General features: G+C 35.6%; 1 protein-coding gene across 1 annotated transcript; it reads right to left on the reverse strand.

The window, feature by feature from the left end:
* Positions 1-16,060: 16,060 nt before the first annotated feature.
* LOC131159255 (glycine-rich RNA-binding protein GRP2A-like) lies at positions 16,061-17,146 on the reverse strand. Its single transcript, XM_058114001.1, is given in 3 exon segments — positions 16,061-16,356; positions 16,358-16,663; positions 16,960-17,146. Coding segments are annotated over 3 exon segments (453 nt in total). The 5' UTR covers positions 17,068-17,146; the 3' UTR covers positions 16,061-16,317.
* Positions 17,147-17,661: the final 515 nt, after the last annotated feature.

Consider the following 17,661-nt stretch of genomic DNA (forward strand, 5'->3'; position numbering starts at 1 on the left):
CCGGTTTTCCCCATTATAAAAAAATTTGTATCATAATCTCATTCTATAAAACAGTATTTCATAACATGTTATACTCATGCCACACTGAACAGATTTTCCGCATATTTAACATACCATCATTTTAACCGCATTTTCCCAAATATAAATCATATATAAATATATTCATTTCCCTGAAATCAAGTTCTATAATAATATACATACATTTTTCATAAAATACTAGTTTAGTTTATCCCCTTACCTAACTACTGAGAAAGCCCCCAAAATATTCTAGTCTAACACCCGAAAGATTTCCTTACCAATACCCTGAAAATGAAAACTCCTAGTATTAAACTTCAGTATTTTCACGTTTATATCATTTTCTATAACTATCTCAAGACCAAATTTGGCTTAAAAAGTCTTACCTCAAGTCAGGGATGATTTCCAACTTGCTTTCACCAACGATCCACTCCGACAAATTTGGAGAGAACTTTCCCAGGAGCGTCGTGGTGGCTTCGGATTGTCGATTCGGCGTAAATTTAGCCCGAAATGGACGAAAGAGAGAGAGAACTGAAGGGGAGAGAGAGAGAGAGAGAGAGAGAGAGAGAGAGAGAGAGAGAGAGAGAGAGAGAGAGAGAGAGAAAAGTGTTAGCTTCATTAGAAAGTTAAAAATCCAGATTTTGATATTTATAGAGCAGGGAATTCGTCGACGAGCCACGTCATTCGTCGACGAATCCTTTAATAATTTTGTCGATGAAATTTAGTCGGCTCAAAACCTCTTTCGGTATTTCCTCGTCGACATATCCCTTGTATTCGTCAATGAATTCTCTTATACCCTCGTCGACGAATCCCTGATGATTCCCTTAGTTATTCCTTTCAAAGTTCGCCTTCGTCGACAAAGTCGACTTCCTCCTTCTGTTACTGATTTCCATTTCTCTTCCTCTTTATTATTTAAATTACACTTTTATTCGGGTTGTCACACCTATATTCGTCGACGAGGCCTGGAAATTTCTTGAAATTATTATTACCTCCAAAGTGTAATGCTGTCGACGAAGTCGGCTGCCTCCTTCTGTTATTGATTCCATTTCTCTTTCTCTTTATTATTTAAATACCATTATTTTTTGAGTCATTACAAACCGAGTCTTGGCTCTGATATCAAGTGTCACGGGTCAACTATTTTCACACCTTTGTGAAGGGTCATGCGGCACTAGTTAAAGCACTCTTACTTAACTAGTTGACCTATCATTTGCCAACATTCATCCATGAAACACTTTCATTATCATTCATTCAAAATAGCAGCAGAAACAGTAATCAATTCATGAAAGTCATGACAAGCAAACAGTAAACATTGAAGCAAACGCAATTCATTGACAACACCTCCATTGACATTGTGTGCTTAGCGAGGGAGGCAAGTAGGCTAAACACGTTGACAAAAGCTAGTGAGTTTTACATTGACTAATGAACACTCACCCTCCCCTGAAGAGGTTTTTGTGTAATTATTGTCCTGACACTAGGAAACATCAAAGTGACCGAGGAGTCATACTGCTTTATTTGGCATACAAAGATACTAGTAGCATAAAATAATCCTACACTATTATTTACATGATAAAAACTCATCCCAAGTACACGAGACAAGCGGTCACAGGCAAGCATAATGCACTGAACAAGCTTAGCTCGTGACAAGTCCCCAAACTATTAACCAAATTGAAATTTCGATTTGCTAGAAAAGGCGAACCAAAATTGAACCATTTAAATTGGTTAATTGAAATTCAGTTTACTGATTTTTAGACTAATATCGGTTAACCAAATCATTAAATACAATTAAAAATTTGTAAGTCACTACAATAATACATTTTATTTCGTAATAACTAATATGTTAATTGAAAATGTTCCTAATTAAAATTTAAGCTTCAACCTTAGTGCACTCAAATTTTTTAAAAATAAATAAATTAGTAAAATATTATATAATATAATATTTTGTATATGTATAAGATATTTTTTCGACTTGGTTAATTGTGGTTATTGAATGAATGGAATTGAAATTGAAAATTTTAAAATTCTGAACCGAAACTGAACTGAAAAAATGGTAAATTGATTTTTCAATTTGATTTGATTCAATTTTCCAGTTTGGTTCATTTTTTGTTTACTTTTTTTTTTGTCAATTTTTAATGTTATTTGGTTCTATCGATTTTTCAATTTTCATTCTTTTTAAGGTCATGTTAACTTAAAGTGGGTTGAATTTTGCAAACAAACCTACGATTTTGTCTTTTTGTCATAAGTCAGTTTTAGGTGTAATAAAGTGTTGTAATTGACTATCATACCTTTGACACTAATAATTATATGTTAAACAAGAAAACTTACTAATATATATACTAAACAAAATTCATGTCCTAATTTTTTAAAAAAATTATAAATTAAAAAATTTTACACTTAGTAATAAATTAACCAAAATAACTGAGTACTATGTTATGTAAATATCAGCCATTATATTATATTAATAGAACATAATGACAATAATATTACTTTCACTCTATTAATATATCATATAGAATGTAGGGCAAAATACATTAACCTCTCCCTATATTTATAAAACTTTGTCTCTGCTTGCTGTGAGTGAGAATCGTTGAGCTGTAACAAATCGAACACAGGAGAGAGAAGGAGAGAATGCACTTTACTGTAAGAACTGGAAAGAATGTTGAACAGAGGAAAAGGAGATGGAGAGAATTCTCGTGTATATCTTCTGTATTAAAAAAAAAAAACTGTGCAGGATCAGCATAAATAGAGTACAAATGGAATAAAAAATTAGTTGGATGCTAACTACAGGAATAATATACGGTTATTCCTAACAATTTCCTTGTAACAAAAAAAGGAGAAAATAAAACAAAATAATAAAAAGAATCTGAGTTGTTATGGGTATGGACGGCTGCCTGCAGCCAATTTAATTTCCTTCATTCTTCAATAGCCCCCCACAAGATGGAGAGTAGATGTCTTCTACTCCCATCTTCGATAAGCATGAATAAAAAGCTTGTGAGCCTAAGCTCTTTGTGAGAATATTTGCCACTTGCAACCTGCTTTCCACATGCTTTGTTGAAATACAACCATCTTGAATCTTGTCTCTAATTAAATGACAATATATTTCTATATGCTTTGTCCTCTCATGGAATATGGGATTGGTGGCAATGTGTATAGCTGATTTGTTGTCACAATACAAGAAAGCAGCCTGTGAATGTGCAATTTGTAGATCTTTAAGTAAATATCTCAGCCAAGTCAATTCACAGCTCACATTTGCCATTGTCAGGTACTCTGCCTCTACAGAAGACCTAGAGACCACACTTTATTTCTTTGATTTCCAAGACACCAAGGATTTCCCAAGGAACACTCAGTAGCCTGTCACAGACCGTCTAGTGTTTGGACAGGCCTCCCAATTTGAATCACTAAAACCTTTAAGATGGATTTCTGAGTCCATTGGATAGAACAAACGCTGCCCTGGTGACCTTTTTTATGAACCGCAGTACCTTGTGGGCTGCCAGCAAGTGTGGCACTCTTGGATTCTTCATGAATTGGCTTAGCATTTGGACTGAGTATGTAGTAATCGGGAAAAATAAAATTTTAAAATAATAATAATAATAATAAAATAATAAAATAAAATAAATTAATTAAATTAACAAGTAAAATGAATAGTATGATAAGAAAAAAAAAATATATATATATATAAGTTAGTTATTATGATATATATTTAATATATAGGTTAAAGGTATATATATACATAATGGTGTGCAAGCTTCTTCAAGAAGCTTGCTTAGATTTTTTTTGGATGTGCTCTCTCTCACTCTCTTCGATTCCGGGCTAGTTTTACACCAGATCGACAAACCGAAGCCACCACGACGCTCCTGGTGAAGTTCTCTACAAGTCTGCCGAAGCGGATTGTCAGGAAAATGAAGTTGGATTTCATCCCAAATCTAAGGTAAGACTTTATATTCAATATTTGGATTTTTGACAATTGAAGAAAGTGATATACGCGTAAAAATACTGAGCTTTAATACTGGAAATTTTCATTTCCAGGGGTGTTGATTGGGAACGTTAGGATCATCCCTAAGTTGAGGTAAGACTTTTTAAGCTGAATTTGACTTAGCGGTAGTTATAGAAAATGTTGTACGTACGAAAATACTGAACTTTAATTCTGCGAGTTTTCATTTTCAAGGTGTTGAGTTGAGAACCTTGTAGGTACGGGGAAGATTTTCTTAGGGGCTTTTCAGGAATCAGGTAAGAGGATAAACTAAGCTAGTTTTGTTTTGAAAATGTATGTACATATATATTTAGCATCTGATTTGCGAAAAATGTATATATATTTATATATATGATTTATATTTGGAAAAATTGTTTAAATGATAATATGTTGAATATGTGGAAAATTTGTTCAGTGTGGCATGAGTATAAAAATGTTGTGAAATACTGTTTTCTGGGAATGTGGATGATATGGATTTTTATAATAGAAAACTGGTGTACGGGCCGAGATATTTATATATATATATATATATGTGTGTGTGTGTGTGTGTGTGTGTGATTTGTCGGCGTACGGGTCATGCTATGTGGATGAGATTTACCAGCGTACGGGCTGTGCTATGTGATTTGCCGGCGTACGGGCCAAGCTATGTGATTTGCCAGCGTACGGGCTGTGCTATGTGATTTGCCGGCGTACGGGCCGAGCTATGATAAAATGTGAAATACCGGCTTACGGGCCGATGATTTTCATGATATATGTATATGTGAAAAATGATATGAATGATTTGATAATTAATGATATGAGTTATCCATGTATCACGATTTTAGTATATGTATATGATATCAGAACCTGGTTGGCTTGGTTTAGGCTAACACTTGCACGGTACCGTTGCTATGTGTCCATGGTCCTGGTGATCATAATATCTGTGTTAATGCCGCTGTACGGAGTGGTGTGAGATTGGATGGTCGATGTGGTTATTTTCAAGAAGTGTGCTATTATCGCCCCTGGTTTACGGACCAGTCTGGGTAGACCCATCGAACCTACAGACTACTGTTTGACTTGGCAGTGGTCGGCCAACCATTGTCAGGTCCTGCCTTCGGGCCACACAACCCAGTTATGTGGGGGTAATACATGACAACAACCAGCTAACCTACCAAGATTGTTTTATGCTATTATTATGATATGAGATGAGATATGTTTATGAAATGTAGTATGTTCTGCTATGTTTTGATATATTTATGCTTTTCCCAGATTTGATAAACAGTATTGAATATGTTATGTATGTTATATGTAGAACACGGATTACTCATGTTGCCACACACTAGTATTAGTTTATTTCTTTTACTGAGAAGTGTCTCACCCCTAAATCTTACAAATTTTTCAGGAGCCCCAAATAGGAGAGCGGGAAAAGCCCCGCTGATCTAGATCAGTTGTTTGCCCTCTTTGGAAGGGTACGTTTTTGGTAGGGACAGTTAGGTTTTGTGGGGATTGTCCCTAGATTTCATTTTGGGATGTATATACTGTGAGATAGTGATTGTAGTAACTCTAGTATGTGTTATGTACATTATGATGAGACATATATGATTTTATATTTTCTGCTGCGTAGACTTCTGCTGTATGTTCTGTTATATCCCTGGTACCCACGAGTCTAGGTGGATTGTGACCTGCTGAGCTGGTATGTGTGATGTGTGGTTTTGGTTTGATGTTGATTAATATAAAAAAAAAATATATGTGAAAAATGAGCAGGTCGTGACAGAGTAAGCTAATTCAGGTCTGGTTATGGTCAGGTACAATAATCTACCAATCAATCTTCTATAAAGAGTAGGCTCAGGAAGCAATTATCCTTCTTCTTTGGACATTCTCACATTTTGATCCAAGGGAATCTTTGTTGGAGTGGAGCCAATGGTACCCGAGTCTCTTAAAATATCCAAAGCATATTTGCGTTGACATAAATGAATCCCCTTTGCTGTCCCCGCCACTTCAATACCCAGAAAATACTTCAACTTACCAAGGTCTTTGATTTTGAATTGGTCATCAAGAGATCTCTTCAATTGATCAATTTCATCCATATTATTTCCAGCAACTATTACATCATCCACATATACTAGAATAGCTGTGAAAGAGCCTTCAGTTACCTTTGTGAACAAGCTGTAATCTGCCTTGGACTGGATATATCCTTGGTGAATGATGAAATTTGAGAGTTTTGAGTACCATTGACGTGAGGCCTATTTGAGACCATACAAACTTTTGTTTAATTTGCATACTTTTCTCCCACTTTCATTAGGATACCCCGGGCAACTCCATGTACACCTCCTCGTCTAAATCCCCATGCAAGAAGGCATTATTGACATCAAATTGCTGTAAGAACCACTCTTTTACTGCTGCAATGGCTAACAAGGTTCTCACAGTAACCATTTTTGCCACGGGAGAAAAGGTTTCATGATAGTCCAACCCCTCCTGCTATGTGTACCCTTTAGCAACAAGCCTGGCCTTGTATCTTTCTATGCTACCATCAGCAAGAAATTTGATTTTGTAAACCCATTTACAGCCTATTGGTTCTTTATCAGGAGGTAAATCCATAATAACCCAAGTGTCATTGTGACAACCCGAATAAAAATGGTGTTTAAAATAATAAAGAGAAAGAGAAATTATCAGAGGACTCGTCGACGAACACAGGGGATTCGTCGACGAGTGCATAAGAGGGCCTCGTCGATGAAACCAAATTTCATCGACGAGGAAATACCGAGAGAGGTTTTTGAGCAGACTGAATTTCGTCGACGAGGAGTTGATTTCGTTGATGAAATTATTGAAGGACTCGTCGATGAGATGACGTGGCTCGTCGACGAATCCAGTCCTATAAATACTAAAAATCCAAATTTTAACTTCCAAACTAAGAAATCTCTCTCCTCTCTCTCCTCCCTTTGGTTCTCTCTCTCTTTCTCTCTCTCTCTCTCTCTCTTAGATTTTGGGCCGAATTTTCGCCGGTTCGACAATCTGAAGCCACCACAACGCTCCTGAGAAAGTTCTCTCCAAATCTGTTGAAGCGGATCATTGGTGAAAGTAAGTTGGAATTCATCCCTGAGTTGAGGTAAGGTTTTTTAAGCCAATTTTGGTCTTATGGTAGTTATAGGAAATGATGTACACGTGAAAATACTGAAGTTTAATACTAGGAGTTTTCATTTTCAGGGCATTGATTAGGAAATCGTACGGGTGTGAGACTAGAGTTTATAGGGGCTTTCTCAGTAGTCAGGTAAGGGAATAAATTAAAGTAGTTATTTTCATGCAAATTATTATTATTTATGAGAAAAGTTATTTTCTAGAAAGCATGTATTATATCTATAGATTACGAAGGAATGCACGTTTGAGAAAAATACTGCTACTATGTTGAAATGTATATATGTATGTATGAGATGTCAAAAACTTTGATTTTAGAATACAATATATGGTTTTATACAGCAGATGTGTGGCATGAATATTATTTTACGTGGAGAAATATCATGATATGACAATGATATGAATGAAATATGTTTTAGGAAATTATGAAAGAATACAGTACATTATGATGTTGAATAAACATGATGAATTGATTATTTTCAGAATGATATCTATATATGAAATGATTTCGACGCGAGGCCGTGTTTATGTATAATTTCGATGCGAGGCCGTATTTATGTATGATTTCGGCGCGAGGTCGTATTTATGAGACGATCAGCACGAGGCCGTATTTATGAAATGTTTGGCCCGAGGCCGTATTTATGAAATTATGAAAGATGTTATATTATCATGTATTATATGTTATCAGAACCCGGATGTTAGTTTAGTTTAGCTTAGGAGCACGATACCGTAGCTTATGGATCAGACATCTATGATCAGATTAGTGCTAACCACTCCATGAGGGGGTGGAAGATGGATAGTCGGTGTGGCTTTTAGTAGAGGGTGGATGTCCACCTGGCAGTCCGGATTAGGGTGTGGCAGGCCCATCGTACTTACAAACATTTTTGACTCGGCAGTGGTCGGCCAGCCATTGTCGAGTCCCGCCTTTGGGCTGCACAACCCGTCATGGGGAGTAATACATGGCATTAGCTAACTATTCATCCTGGTTATGTTTTCATTATTATTAGATATAACAGACGTTTTATGTACTGTATGAGTTACTAGAAAAATATGAAAATATATGATGATTTAGTATATTATGACGAATGTTTACAGATATATGAAATGTATTGTATATGTATAACTGCATTATATATTCATGTTACCACACAACTGTATTTAGTTTATTTTCCCTTACTGAGAAGTATCTCACCTCCGAACATTAAATGATTTTCAGGAAACCCAGAGGGACCGGTGGGTCAAGGCCGTCGTTGAGTGGGTTTAGCTTCCCTACTAGAAGGGTTAGCGTTGAACTAGGATCAGAAGATTTTTGTTGTAGATCCTAGTGTTATTTTGACATTTGGGAGATTGTATATATACACAGTATTTGACAATGTAGTAAACTCTGATATTATGTTTTATGATTGGATGATTGAGATTTTATTTTTACTGCTGCTTATGTTTCCGCTGTTTATGTTAGGCTATCCCCGCTACCCACGGGTTCGGGTTGATTTTCTATTTATTATGCTTTATTTTATATTAAGATTTTGAGGTCGTTACAATTGAGTTCAAGGGCAGCAATTTCAGCCTTCATGGCCTCAACCCACTTAGGTGATGTACTTGCTTCTAGGTAAGTTGTAGGTTCAGTGTGTGAGGTTGGAGGTCACAAAAGTCTTGTCAGGTGTAGACAACTTATCATAAGATATGGTGGCACTTAGAGGAGAGGGCTTACCTGATAAGATATGGTTTTTCTACTTGTCCAAGTCCTGAGATGGGAGAAGGAAGGTTGACTGCTGACATATGAAATCCTACAAATGAGTAGGAGCTCTCCTTATTCTGGTTGATCTTCTAGGTAAGTGTGTATAGGTGTTGTCATGAGCTTCTGTTTCTGGTCTGGAGTTATTTTGGGAACTGATCTGTTCATTATTTTGTGAATTAGATAATGCAGTAGGCATTGTCTCTACTTCTGAAATGGTATTGGGGCTAACAGTGTTTATGGAGTGATTATGAACAGGTAGAGTGGGAATGGAAATGACCGGGTTTTGAGTAAAACTTAATTCATTTGGATTTGGTAGTGAATTAATGTTGCTGAAATTAGTATCAGGATGGCTGATTTTGTTTGTTTTGAATGGAAAAACAGTTTTATAAAACACAACATTTCGAGAGATGAAAATCTTTTCAGTATCTAGATCCGGAAGTCTATATCCTTTGACACCAAAAGGATAACCAATAAATACTGACTTTCTAGCCCTTAGATCAAATTTTTGTCTTCCATTAACCAATGTGGTAGCAAAGGCCAAGCACCCAAAAACCTTTAGATAAGCATAGCTGGGTTTCCTTTTGAACAAAATCTCAAAAGGGCTTTTATGATCTAATAATGGAGATGGAGTTCTATTAATGAGATATACAGTCGTAAGAATGCAGTGGTTCCAATACTTCAATGAAATGCTACTTTGAAATTTTAGTGCTCTTGCAACATTTAAAATATGTTGATGCTTTCTTTCAACAGTAGCATTTTGTTGAGGTGTCTCCACACATGTTCTTTGGTGTAAAATTCCATGTTTTAGATAAAATTATTTCATGTCAAACTCGCCTCCATTATCACTCCGAATGGTTTTTACTTTTGTTTCAAATTGAGTTTCTATCATCACACAAAAGTTTTGTAAATTGGTGCTTGCTTCTGATTTCAACTTCAACATATAAGCCCAAGTACACCTACTGAAATCATCCACAATAGTCAAAAAATACCTGCAGCCATCATGACTAATCTCATTACATGGACTCCATATATCACAATGTATTAGCTCAAAGTATTTCTTAGATTGATGTTGACTAGTTGGGAATGGTAGCTTGTGTTGTTTAGCTAAAGGAAAAATGAGACATGGGTGATCATCAGAGGGTTTTGGTATGCTGACTTTGGTATCTATGTCAAATTGAGAGTAAGAAGAATGGCCTAATCTATAGTGCCAGAGGTCAAAAGGTTCACTATTATTGCTGACAAAAGCTGAAAGGCTAGTCTTGAGGTTGTATTTGGATAAAGCATCAGATAAAGCTGAAGGAGAGACTTCCTTTTGCAGCATATTATAGAGTCCTTGCTTCATTTCACCCATCCCAGTCATTGTCCAAGTCAAAAGGTCCTGAATATAACAGCAATCAAAGAAGAAAACAAGGCAACAATTTAGTTCTTGAGTCATTTTCTTTACTGAAATTAGATTAAAAAAGAAATTGGGAACACAAAGAACATTATGCAATACAAGATTCTTGGTGACTTTGGCTGTTCCTACATGAGTAACAGGCACTATCTGGCCATTTGGTAGAGCTACAAAGGAGGAAATGGTACTTTGGATGGAATGAAATAAGGACTTGGAGCAGATCATATGGTCTGTTGCTCCAGTGTCAAGAATCCAAGGGGTTTCTGAGATATTGCTAGATTTGGAAGTAAAGGCAGAAAGGCACAAAGATATACCAAAAAATTTGTGGTTATTTGCATATGAGGATGAAGGTGTGACCATGGCATGAACATGATTGGCCGAGGGAATGAAGGCTTGGTTGCCTGAGATAGGTTTGAGAAGGGCCAGAAGTTGAGTATCCTAATTGTGTCAATGACGTTTGAGGTTTGTCTTTCAGATCCCCCTGCTCAGGACCAATAGCTGCATTTACATTTGGCAGATTCATAGCAGGTTTGTTCTTCCCTTCTCCTTTGTATCCTGCTAGGTATCCATGCAGTTTGTGGCATTTGTCTACTGTGTGGCCTGGCATTTGGCAATGAGCACATGTGGGCTTGTTTGGATTTGCTTTGAAGCATCTCTCCAGAGAGTGTCCTAGGATTTTACAGAAGGTAGAATAATACCTATTCCTCATTTGTTGCCCAACAGATTGTTTGCTAAAATTCCCTTTGCTCACCAAAGCCATAGAGTCACTCCCAAGGTTGTTTGTAGAAATTTCTCTTCGCTTTTCCTCTTGCTGGATAATGGAGTAAACCTCATTCAAGCTGGGAAAATGTTTGATCAGCAGTATTTGTGCTTTAATAGTGTTTGGTGGTGGATTTGGAGGAGTGGTTTGGCTGGTATTGAAGGATTCCTCCATCATGGCTTTGATACCATATAAGACTTTGCCTCTGCTTGCTGTGAGTAAGAACCGCTGAGCTGTAACAGATCGAACACAGGGGAGAGAATGAGAGAATGCACTTTATTGTAAGAACATGAAAGAATGTTGAACAGAGGAAAGGGAGATGGAGAGAATTCTCATGTATATCTTTTGTATTAAAAAAAAAAAACTATGCAGGATCAGCATAAATAGAGTACAAATGGAATAAAAAATTAGTTGAATGCTAACTACGGGAATAATATACGGTTATTCCTAACAATTTCCCTGTAACAGAAAAGAGGAGAAAATAAAACAAAATAATAAAAAGAATCTGAGTTGTTATGGTTATGGACGGCTGCCTACAGCCAATTTAATTTCCTTCATTCTTCAACAATATTTGTCAAAAGATAAAAATCTTTCCTAAAATTTTAAAATTTTCGTAAACCTACATTTGAAAACTCTCATAGATCTCCTCTACCATTACAATTTTTAGAAACTTATACTGAAGAAAATTTATCTTAATATATGCAAAGGTTTTGCCTTTTTGATAAATTTCAAGAAAAATTTACAAAATATTTAAAATTTTAGGAGAGACCTTTAATTAAAAAAAAAAATGTGAATAGGAAACCCAGAATCATAACAAGAACCCATCTTCAGAACATTTCAGCAAAACTAGAACACTTCTCATAACATTCAAACACTAACGCTAAAAATTCAGTTCCTCCCGCTTCCGTCTATACCACCATCACTTCTAGAATAGCGAGATCCACCGTCACCATAACTGCGATCACGTTCGCCGTTGTATCCTCCGTCACCATACTTGCGATCACGCCCACCACCGTGATTATTATAAGGACTTAAGAATTATTTGTGGACCCTTATTTGTAAGATTAAAAAAGAACCATCTAGATTGAACCAAGGATCATACTAAGACGGTAAGGAAAATAAAAACCCAAGTTAAGAGTTTGTCATATATAAACATTTGTGATCCAAATGCTTTCAAAATAATTGAGACAGATGCAAATGACCTCAGCTATGGTGGAATTTTAAAACAGGTCAAGAATGGTAAGGAACAACTGGTAAGACTTCATTCCGGTACATGGAATAAAACACATAAAAAATATTGAACGGTTAAGAAAGAAATCTTAGCAATCGTTCTTTGTGTTACCAAATTTCAAGATGACCTTTTAAATCAAAATTTTCTTTTAAGAGTTGACTGCAAGTCAACAAATTTTTTTTGTAACTAAATATGTGAAAAACTTGGCATCTAAGCACATCTTTGCTAGATGGCAAGCCCTTCTTAGCTTGTTTGATTTTGATATTGAGCACATTAATTAAGAAAATAATTATCTTCTAGATTTTCTAACAAAAGAATTTTTTCAGGGAATTTCATGATGGAATCTTCTAGAAAAGTTGGCTCAAACAAGTATGTTAGAAAAAGTTCTCCTAACAATCTCAGAGGAACAATTTCTCCAACAATGCAAAAATCAATATGTCCTTCCTTTAGATCAGAGGAATCACCCTCAAACAATATCAGAAGAACAATTTCTCCAGCAAGTTTACCTGTAACAACTTTCTTCAAAATAAAAATTTGTATCTCCAAAAAGTTCTCAATGACAAGCTATTTCAAGGCCTATTCTAGTTATTGAATTAGCCAATCGTTTTTCTCCGCTAAAAGAAATTTTCCCCGCAATTTCTTCAAATTTTCAGCTACTCTTGGAAAAGAAACTGTTTCTTCTTCTAAGCTAGTCTTGCCACCTTCCAACCAATCATCATATTACAATTGTCCATATTTTCAGAAAAATTATTTTCAAAATTTTTTTGCTGTCGAAGATGCCTTATCAAAAAATGATCAGGACCCAAGAAATTTTGCTAAATAGATTATTGATTATAAAATTTCAAAGAATTCTTGAAGATTAAAAAAAAACTCAAATGTTTTATAAATTTATCCTGGTGGACACCAAATTTGTTGAAATTTATGAACATATTGACAGGGACAATCCTGCCAAGGTTGCATTCTCAAAATTTAAAATGAACAAAATAATCTCGTTATCTTCTTGAGAAGATCCAAACAGTAAAAGAAAATTTTCAATCAATTTTGAACCACAATATTTCAATTATTGGGACTATCGAGATGCCTAATACAAGGCAATTCTTTTCCAGAACAACAAATTTTCATTTTCTTGGTTCATTTAATTCGGTAAGGAATTTTCTAAAAAAAAACTCTAGTCTAATTTCATGACTGGTGGGAAAAGTTTGGCCCAGTCCAAGAAATCTTGCCCAACAAGATAAAAGAAAATAATGAGTTCTGACTTGATAAGCTAAGCCTACCTGACGAATGACTTGATTTTCCCAATTTATACATGTTTTTCAAGTTCTTTAATCTCACTTGGATGCTAATGATAGACTACAATTTTATGACCGAAACAATTTTGAATCATGAAATCACGTTCTTCGGGCGTCAACCCAAAGTTCGATGGTGGAACAATCTTTTTCAAAAGGAAGAATTTGTTAAATGGTTAAAAAATAATCCACAGTCCTTGAAGAAAATTCTTGATGATCCCCAGCAAGCAAAATTCTTAACAAATAAATCCCAACTCCAAACTTGTTTGGCTCAAGCGAAATCAATTGAAAAAACAATGAAGATCCTTAGAGATTATGAAGAAACAATCTCGTCAACAAGTTGATCACAAGATTATGGACCTAAAAATGAAGATGACTGTGTTGGAATCGCCTAATAGTTTGAGTGAAGAACAATTTTTGAAGAAATAATCATTATTGCAACAAGAAGCCAAAAGTGGGAAGAAATAATTATTATTGGAACAAGAAGCACATGAGAATGAATAATTATTGCAACAAGAAGTCAAAAGTAGGTTTGTTTGGAAAAACAATTATTCATCTAGACATACAAAATCGAATAATTGTTTTTTCAAACAGGCTCACTTTTGGCTTCTTATTGCTATAATTATTCTTTCTCACGTGCTTTTTGTAATGCCCCAACCTGGGTCTTCCAGAAAGTACTATATCTCTTTTCCTCCACCTAGACCAGACAGTAGGGGGGCGGGCCTTCTCGAACTAATGATTGATCTCACAGACCAACACGTGTCATTTTCAATGTATTTTATCCTTACTCACACACTTCCTCAGAAAACTTCTCAGAATGTCACTCATCCCAAGATTACTCCAAACTAAGCGCGTTTACTCATGAAGTTCTTATGAGAAGACTCTCGAAAAGAAATGTGCACCTTATTAATATGGGTAATAACATAAAATCCTTTTTAAGTCTTTCTTTCACAAGGTATCACATTTTCCCCCCACTTACAGAACGCATACTCATTGCAAACCCACATTTTCAACCCCAGGCAATGTGAACCTCATCACACTTCTAGTTGAGTTTGATGTCATTTTCAGTGTCTTTTGTTCTCGCTCACACTTTTTGAGAAAACTTCCCAAAAAGTCACTCATCTCAAGATTACTCCAAGTCAAAAACGCTTAACCGTGAAATTTTTATACGAAAACTCTAAAAAAAAAATATGCACTTTATTGATATGCGTAGTAATATCAAATCCTTTTTAAGCATTTCTTTCACAGGGTATCACATTCTCCCTCACTTGCACGCAACGTTCTCAGCGAACCCACAATTTCAAATTCAGGTAATGTGAATTTCATCACACTTCCAGTTAAGTAATTTCTTTGATACCATTTGTAACGTCTCAACTTGAGTCTCATGGGAAGACTCAAAAAAAAAAAGCACTTTATTGATATGATAGTAACATTAAATCCTTTTTAAGTCTTTCTTTCTCATGATATCATTCTCCTCCACCTAGAGAACTCACATTTCGAAACACAAGCAAAATAAATCTCATTACACTTCTGATTGAAAAATTTATCTGATACCATTTATAACGCCCCAACTTGAGTCTATTAGAGAACACTGTGTCACTCCTCCTGCACTTGAACCAAACAACAAGGACCTTATCGAACTAATGACTGGTCCCAAAAACCACCAACATATTCCTTTCAGTGTGTTTTATCCTCACTCACACACTTCTTGAGATAACCTTTCAAAAAATCACTCATCCAAGATTACTTCAAGTTAAGTACACTCCACTCCACTTAATCGTGAAATCTTATTGGGAAGACTTTTGAAAAAAAAATATACACCTTATTAATATGAATAATAATAATATCAAAATTTTTTAAATCTTCCTTTTATTGAACACATTGCTAAGTTCTTACTTGCAATTTCAAAGCATTTATATCATATCTAAGCTTGGGCTATGTTGATTTTCAAAAGAGTTCCAACCAATATTGTGCAAACAATATTTGTAGAGAATGTATGTGCATAATATTCTGCTTCTTTTATAATATATCCCATAAATAAGTTCTTTTTCCTTTTATTTTCAATTCCATTATAACTAATTCCTTTCTTTAGCACTAATCATCTCTTGATTTTCAATTATCTTTTCAAAATTCTATTTTTGTCTAGTAAAATTATAAATGACCTTATCACTCATCCAAGATTCTTCCCACTTTTGGCTTCTTGCTTCAATAATTGTCCTTCACTCAAAAATATTCATTTTCAAGTCTATAATCTTGACATAAACTGAGGATGTTCATTGATTTTCTTCGAGAATGAATCTTCATGAAAAGTTATCCTTGCCTAAAATTAGACAATGTTTGACACACGAGATTTTGTCTGTTGTTTGTGTTAATTGGAAGAGTAAGGGCAGTTATTCCCTATACTCAATACATCAGATTGTCCATACTCATTACTCTTCCATTCTCATTCCTTATTATTTCATGTTTTTGTTCATTAATCATACAATTAAATCTAAATCACCAAGAATGTAATTACCTTTTGACTGCTTCTGAAATTTTTTGTTTGTCTTAAAACTCAAATTGTCTTCAAACTCAGATAATCCATCTATATTCCACTGGTAGCACATGTTAGTCTCCTTGTAGGTCAGGAGACGGTCTAGTCTTTGATAAATTTCAAGAGAAAATTACAAAATTTCTAAAATTTTAGGAGACCTCTAATTTAAAAAAAAAAAAAAGTGCGAACACGAAACAACACAGAATCATAACAAGAACCATCTTAAGAACATCCAAGCAAATCTAGAACACTTATCATAGCATTCACACACAACGCTAAAAATTCAGTTCCTCCAGCTTCCGTCCCTACCACCACCACTTCTAATAGCGGGATCCACCGTCCCCATAACCGCGATCACGTCCGCCGCCGTATCCTCCGTCACCGTAACCGCGATCACGCCCACCACCATAACCGCCACCACCATATCCACCACCACGGCTATAACCGCCGCCACCGCGACGGCTGTAGCCGCCACCTCCGCCTCGGGCCTGAGCCTCGTTAACGGTGATTCTACGGCCGTCAAGATCCTGGCCGTTCATTGCTTCAATGGCGTCTTTCATCGCCTTCTCGTTGCTGAAGGTCACAAATCCGAATCCCCTCGACCTCCCAGTGTCCCGATCGTTAATGATCTGTATATTAAACATAGAACCACCGGATCAGCACAGATCTCTCAAAAACAATCACAAGAAAACAGATCTAAAACACTAAAATCGATCGATCTTCGTCTTTTAATAAAAGATGAAGATGAACGTACCGTTTACGGCGATTTAATTTAAGTATCATAGATCATAGTTAACACAGAGAGAGAGCACAGATCAAGAGAAAGTCACGTAATCAGATTAACAGTAAACATATCAGATCAGTTCAGATGAACCAAGCCGCCGAATCGGGTCAGATCCGATCTCTGCGACGGGCCAAAACGGACCTTCGATTCGATAATCTCGCCGTAAGGACTGAAAGCCGAATTCAGGGATTGCTCGTCGGTAGCCCATTCGAGCCCTCCGACGAAGCATTTGTACTCTACGTCTGCCATCGCTATAGAAATGATTAAACTAGAGAAAGAAGTAAAGAACCCTAGAAGAGAAGGGAAGCGCGATCTTCTACGGAGGCCTCAAACCCTAATTTTATAGCGATGATATTGGCTAACTATGGTTAATTTGATCACCGTGCGTATTGCGCACTCGCATCACCGTGCTAACTACTGTTAGTTTCCTGTTTGGTTGTGGGCAATATTCTATCCCGATTAAAATCTTCGGAATCATAATTTCCCCCGGAATTTGGGCCTATGGTCATATTCTTTAATTATATCTACCTACCAATATTTAAAAATTATATAATTTACCATTATTTATTGGTAAGAATTATAAAATACCTAAGTTATTAAAATATTAAATGCAACTTTAAAAAAGTCTAAATCAAAATCATTAAAATGTATAAATGTTTTAGTAATAAAAATTGTCAAAATTAAACTATTTTCTCTAATTTTATGAAATATAGTTAAATAAAAATACTAAACAAAATAGGCTAATGTCATCATAAGACTTGTTGCACTAGCATGACTCTTAGTTAAGTCATGTTTATTTATTTATTTTACATTAATTCAAACTTTATTCAACTAATTATTTAA

This window comes from Malania oleifera, chromosome 7, assembly GCF_029873635.1.
Source record: "Malania oleifera isolate guangnan ecotype guangnan chromosome 7, ASM2987363v1, whole genome shotgun sequence".
Lineage (NCBI taxonomy): Eukaryota > Viridiplantae > Streptophyta > Magnoliopsida > Santalales > Ximeniaceae > Malania > Malania oleifera.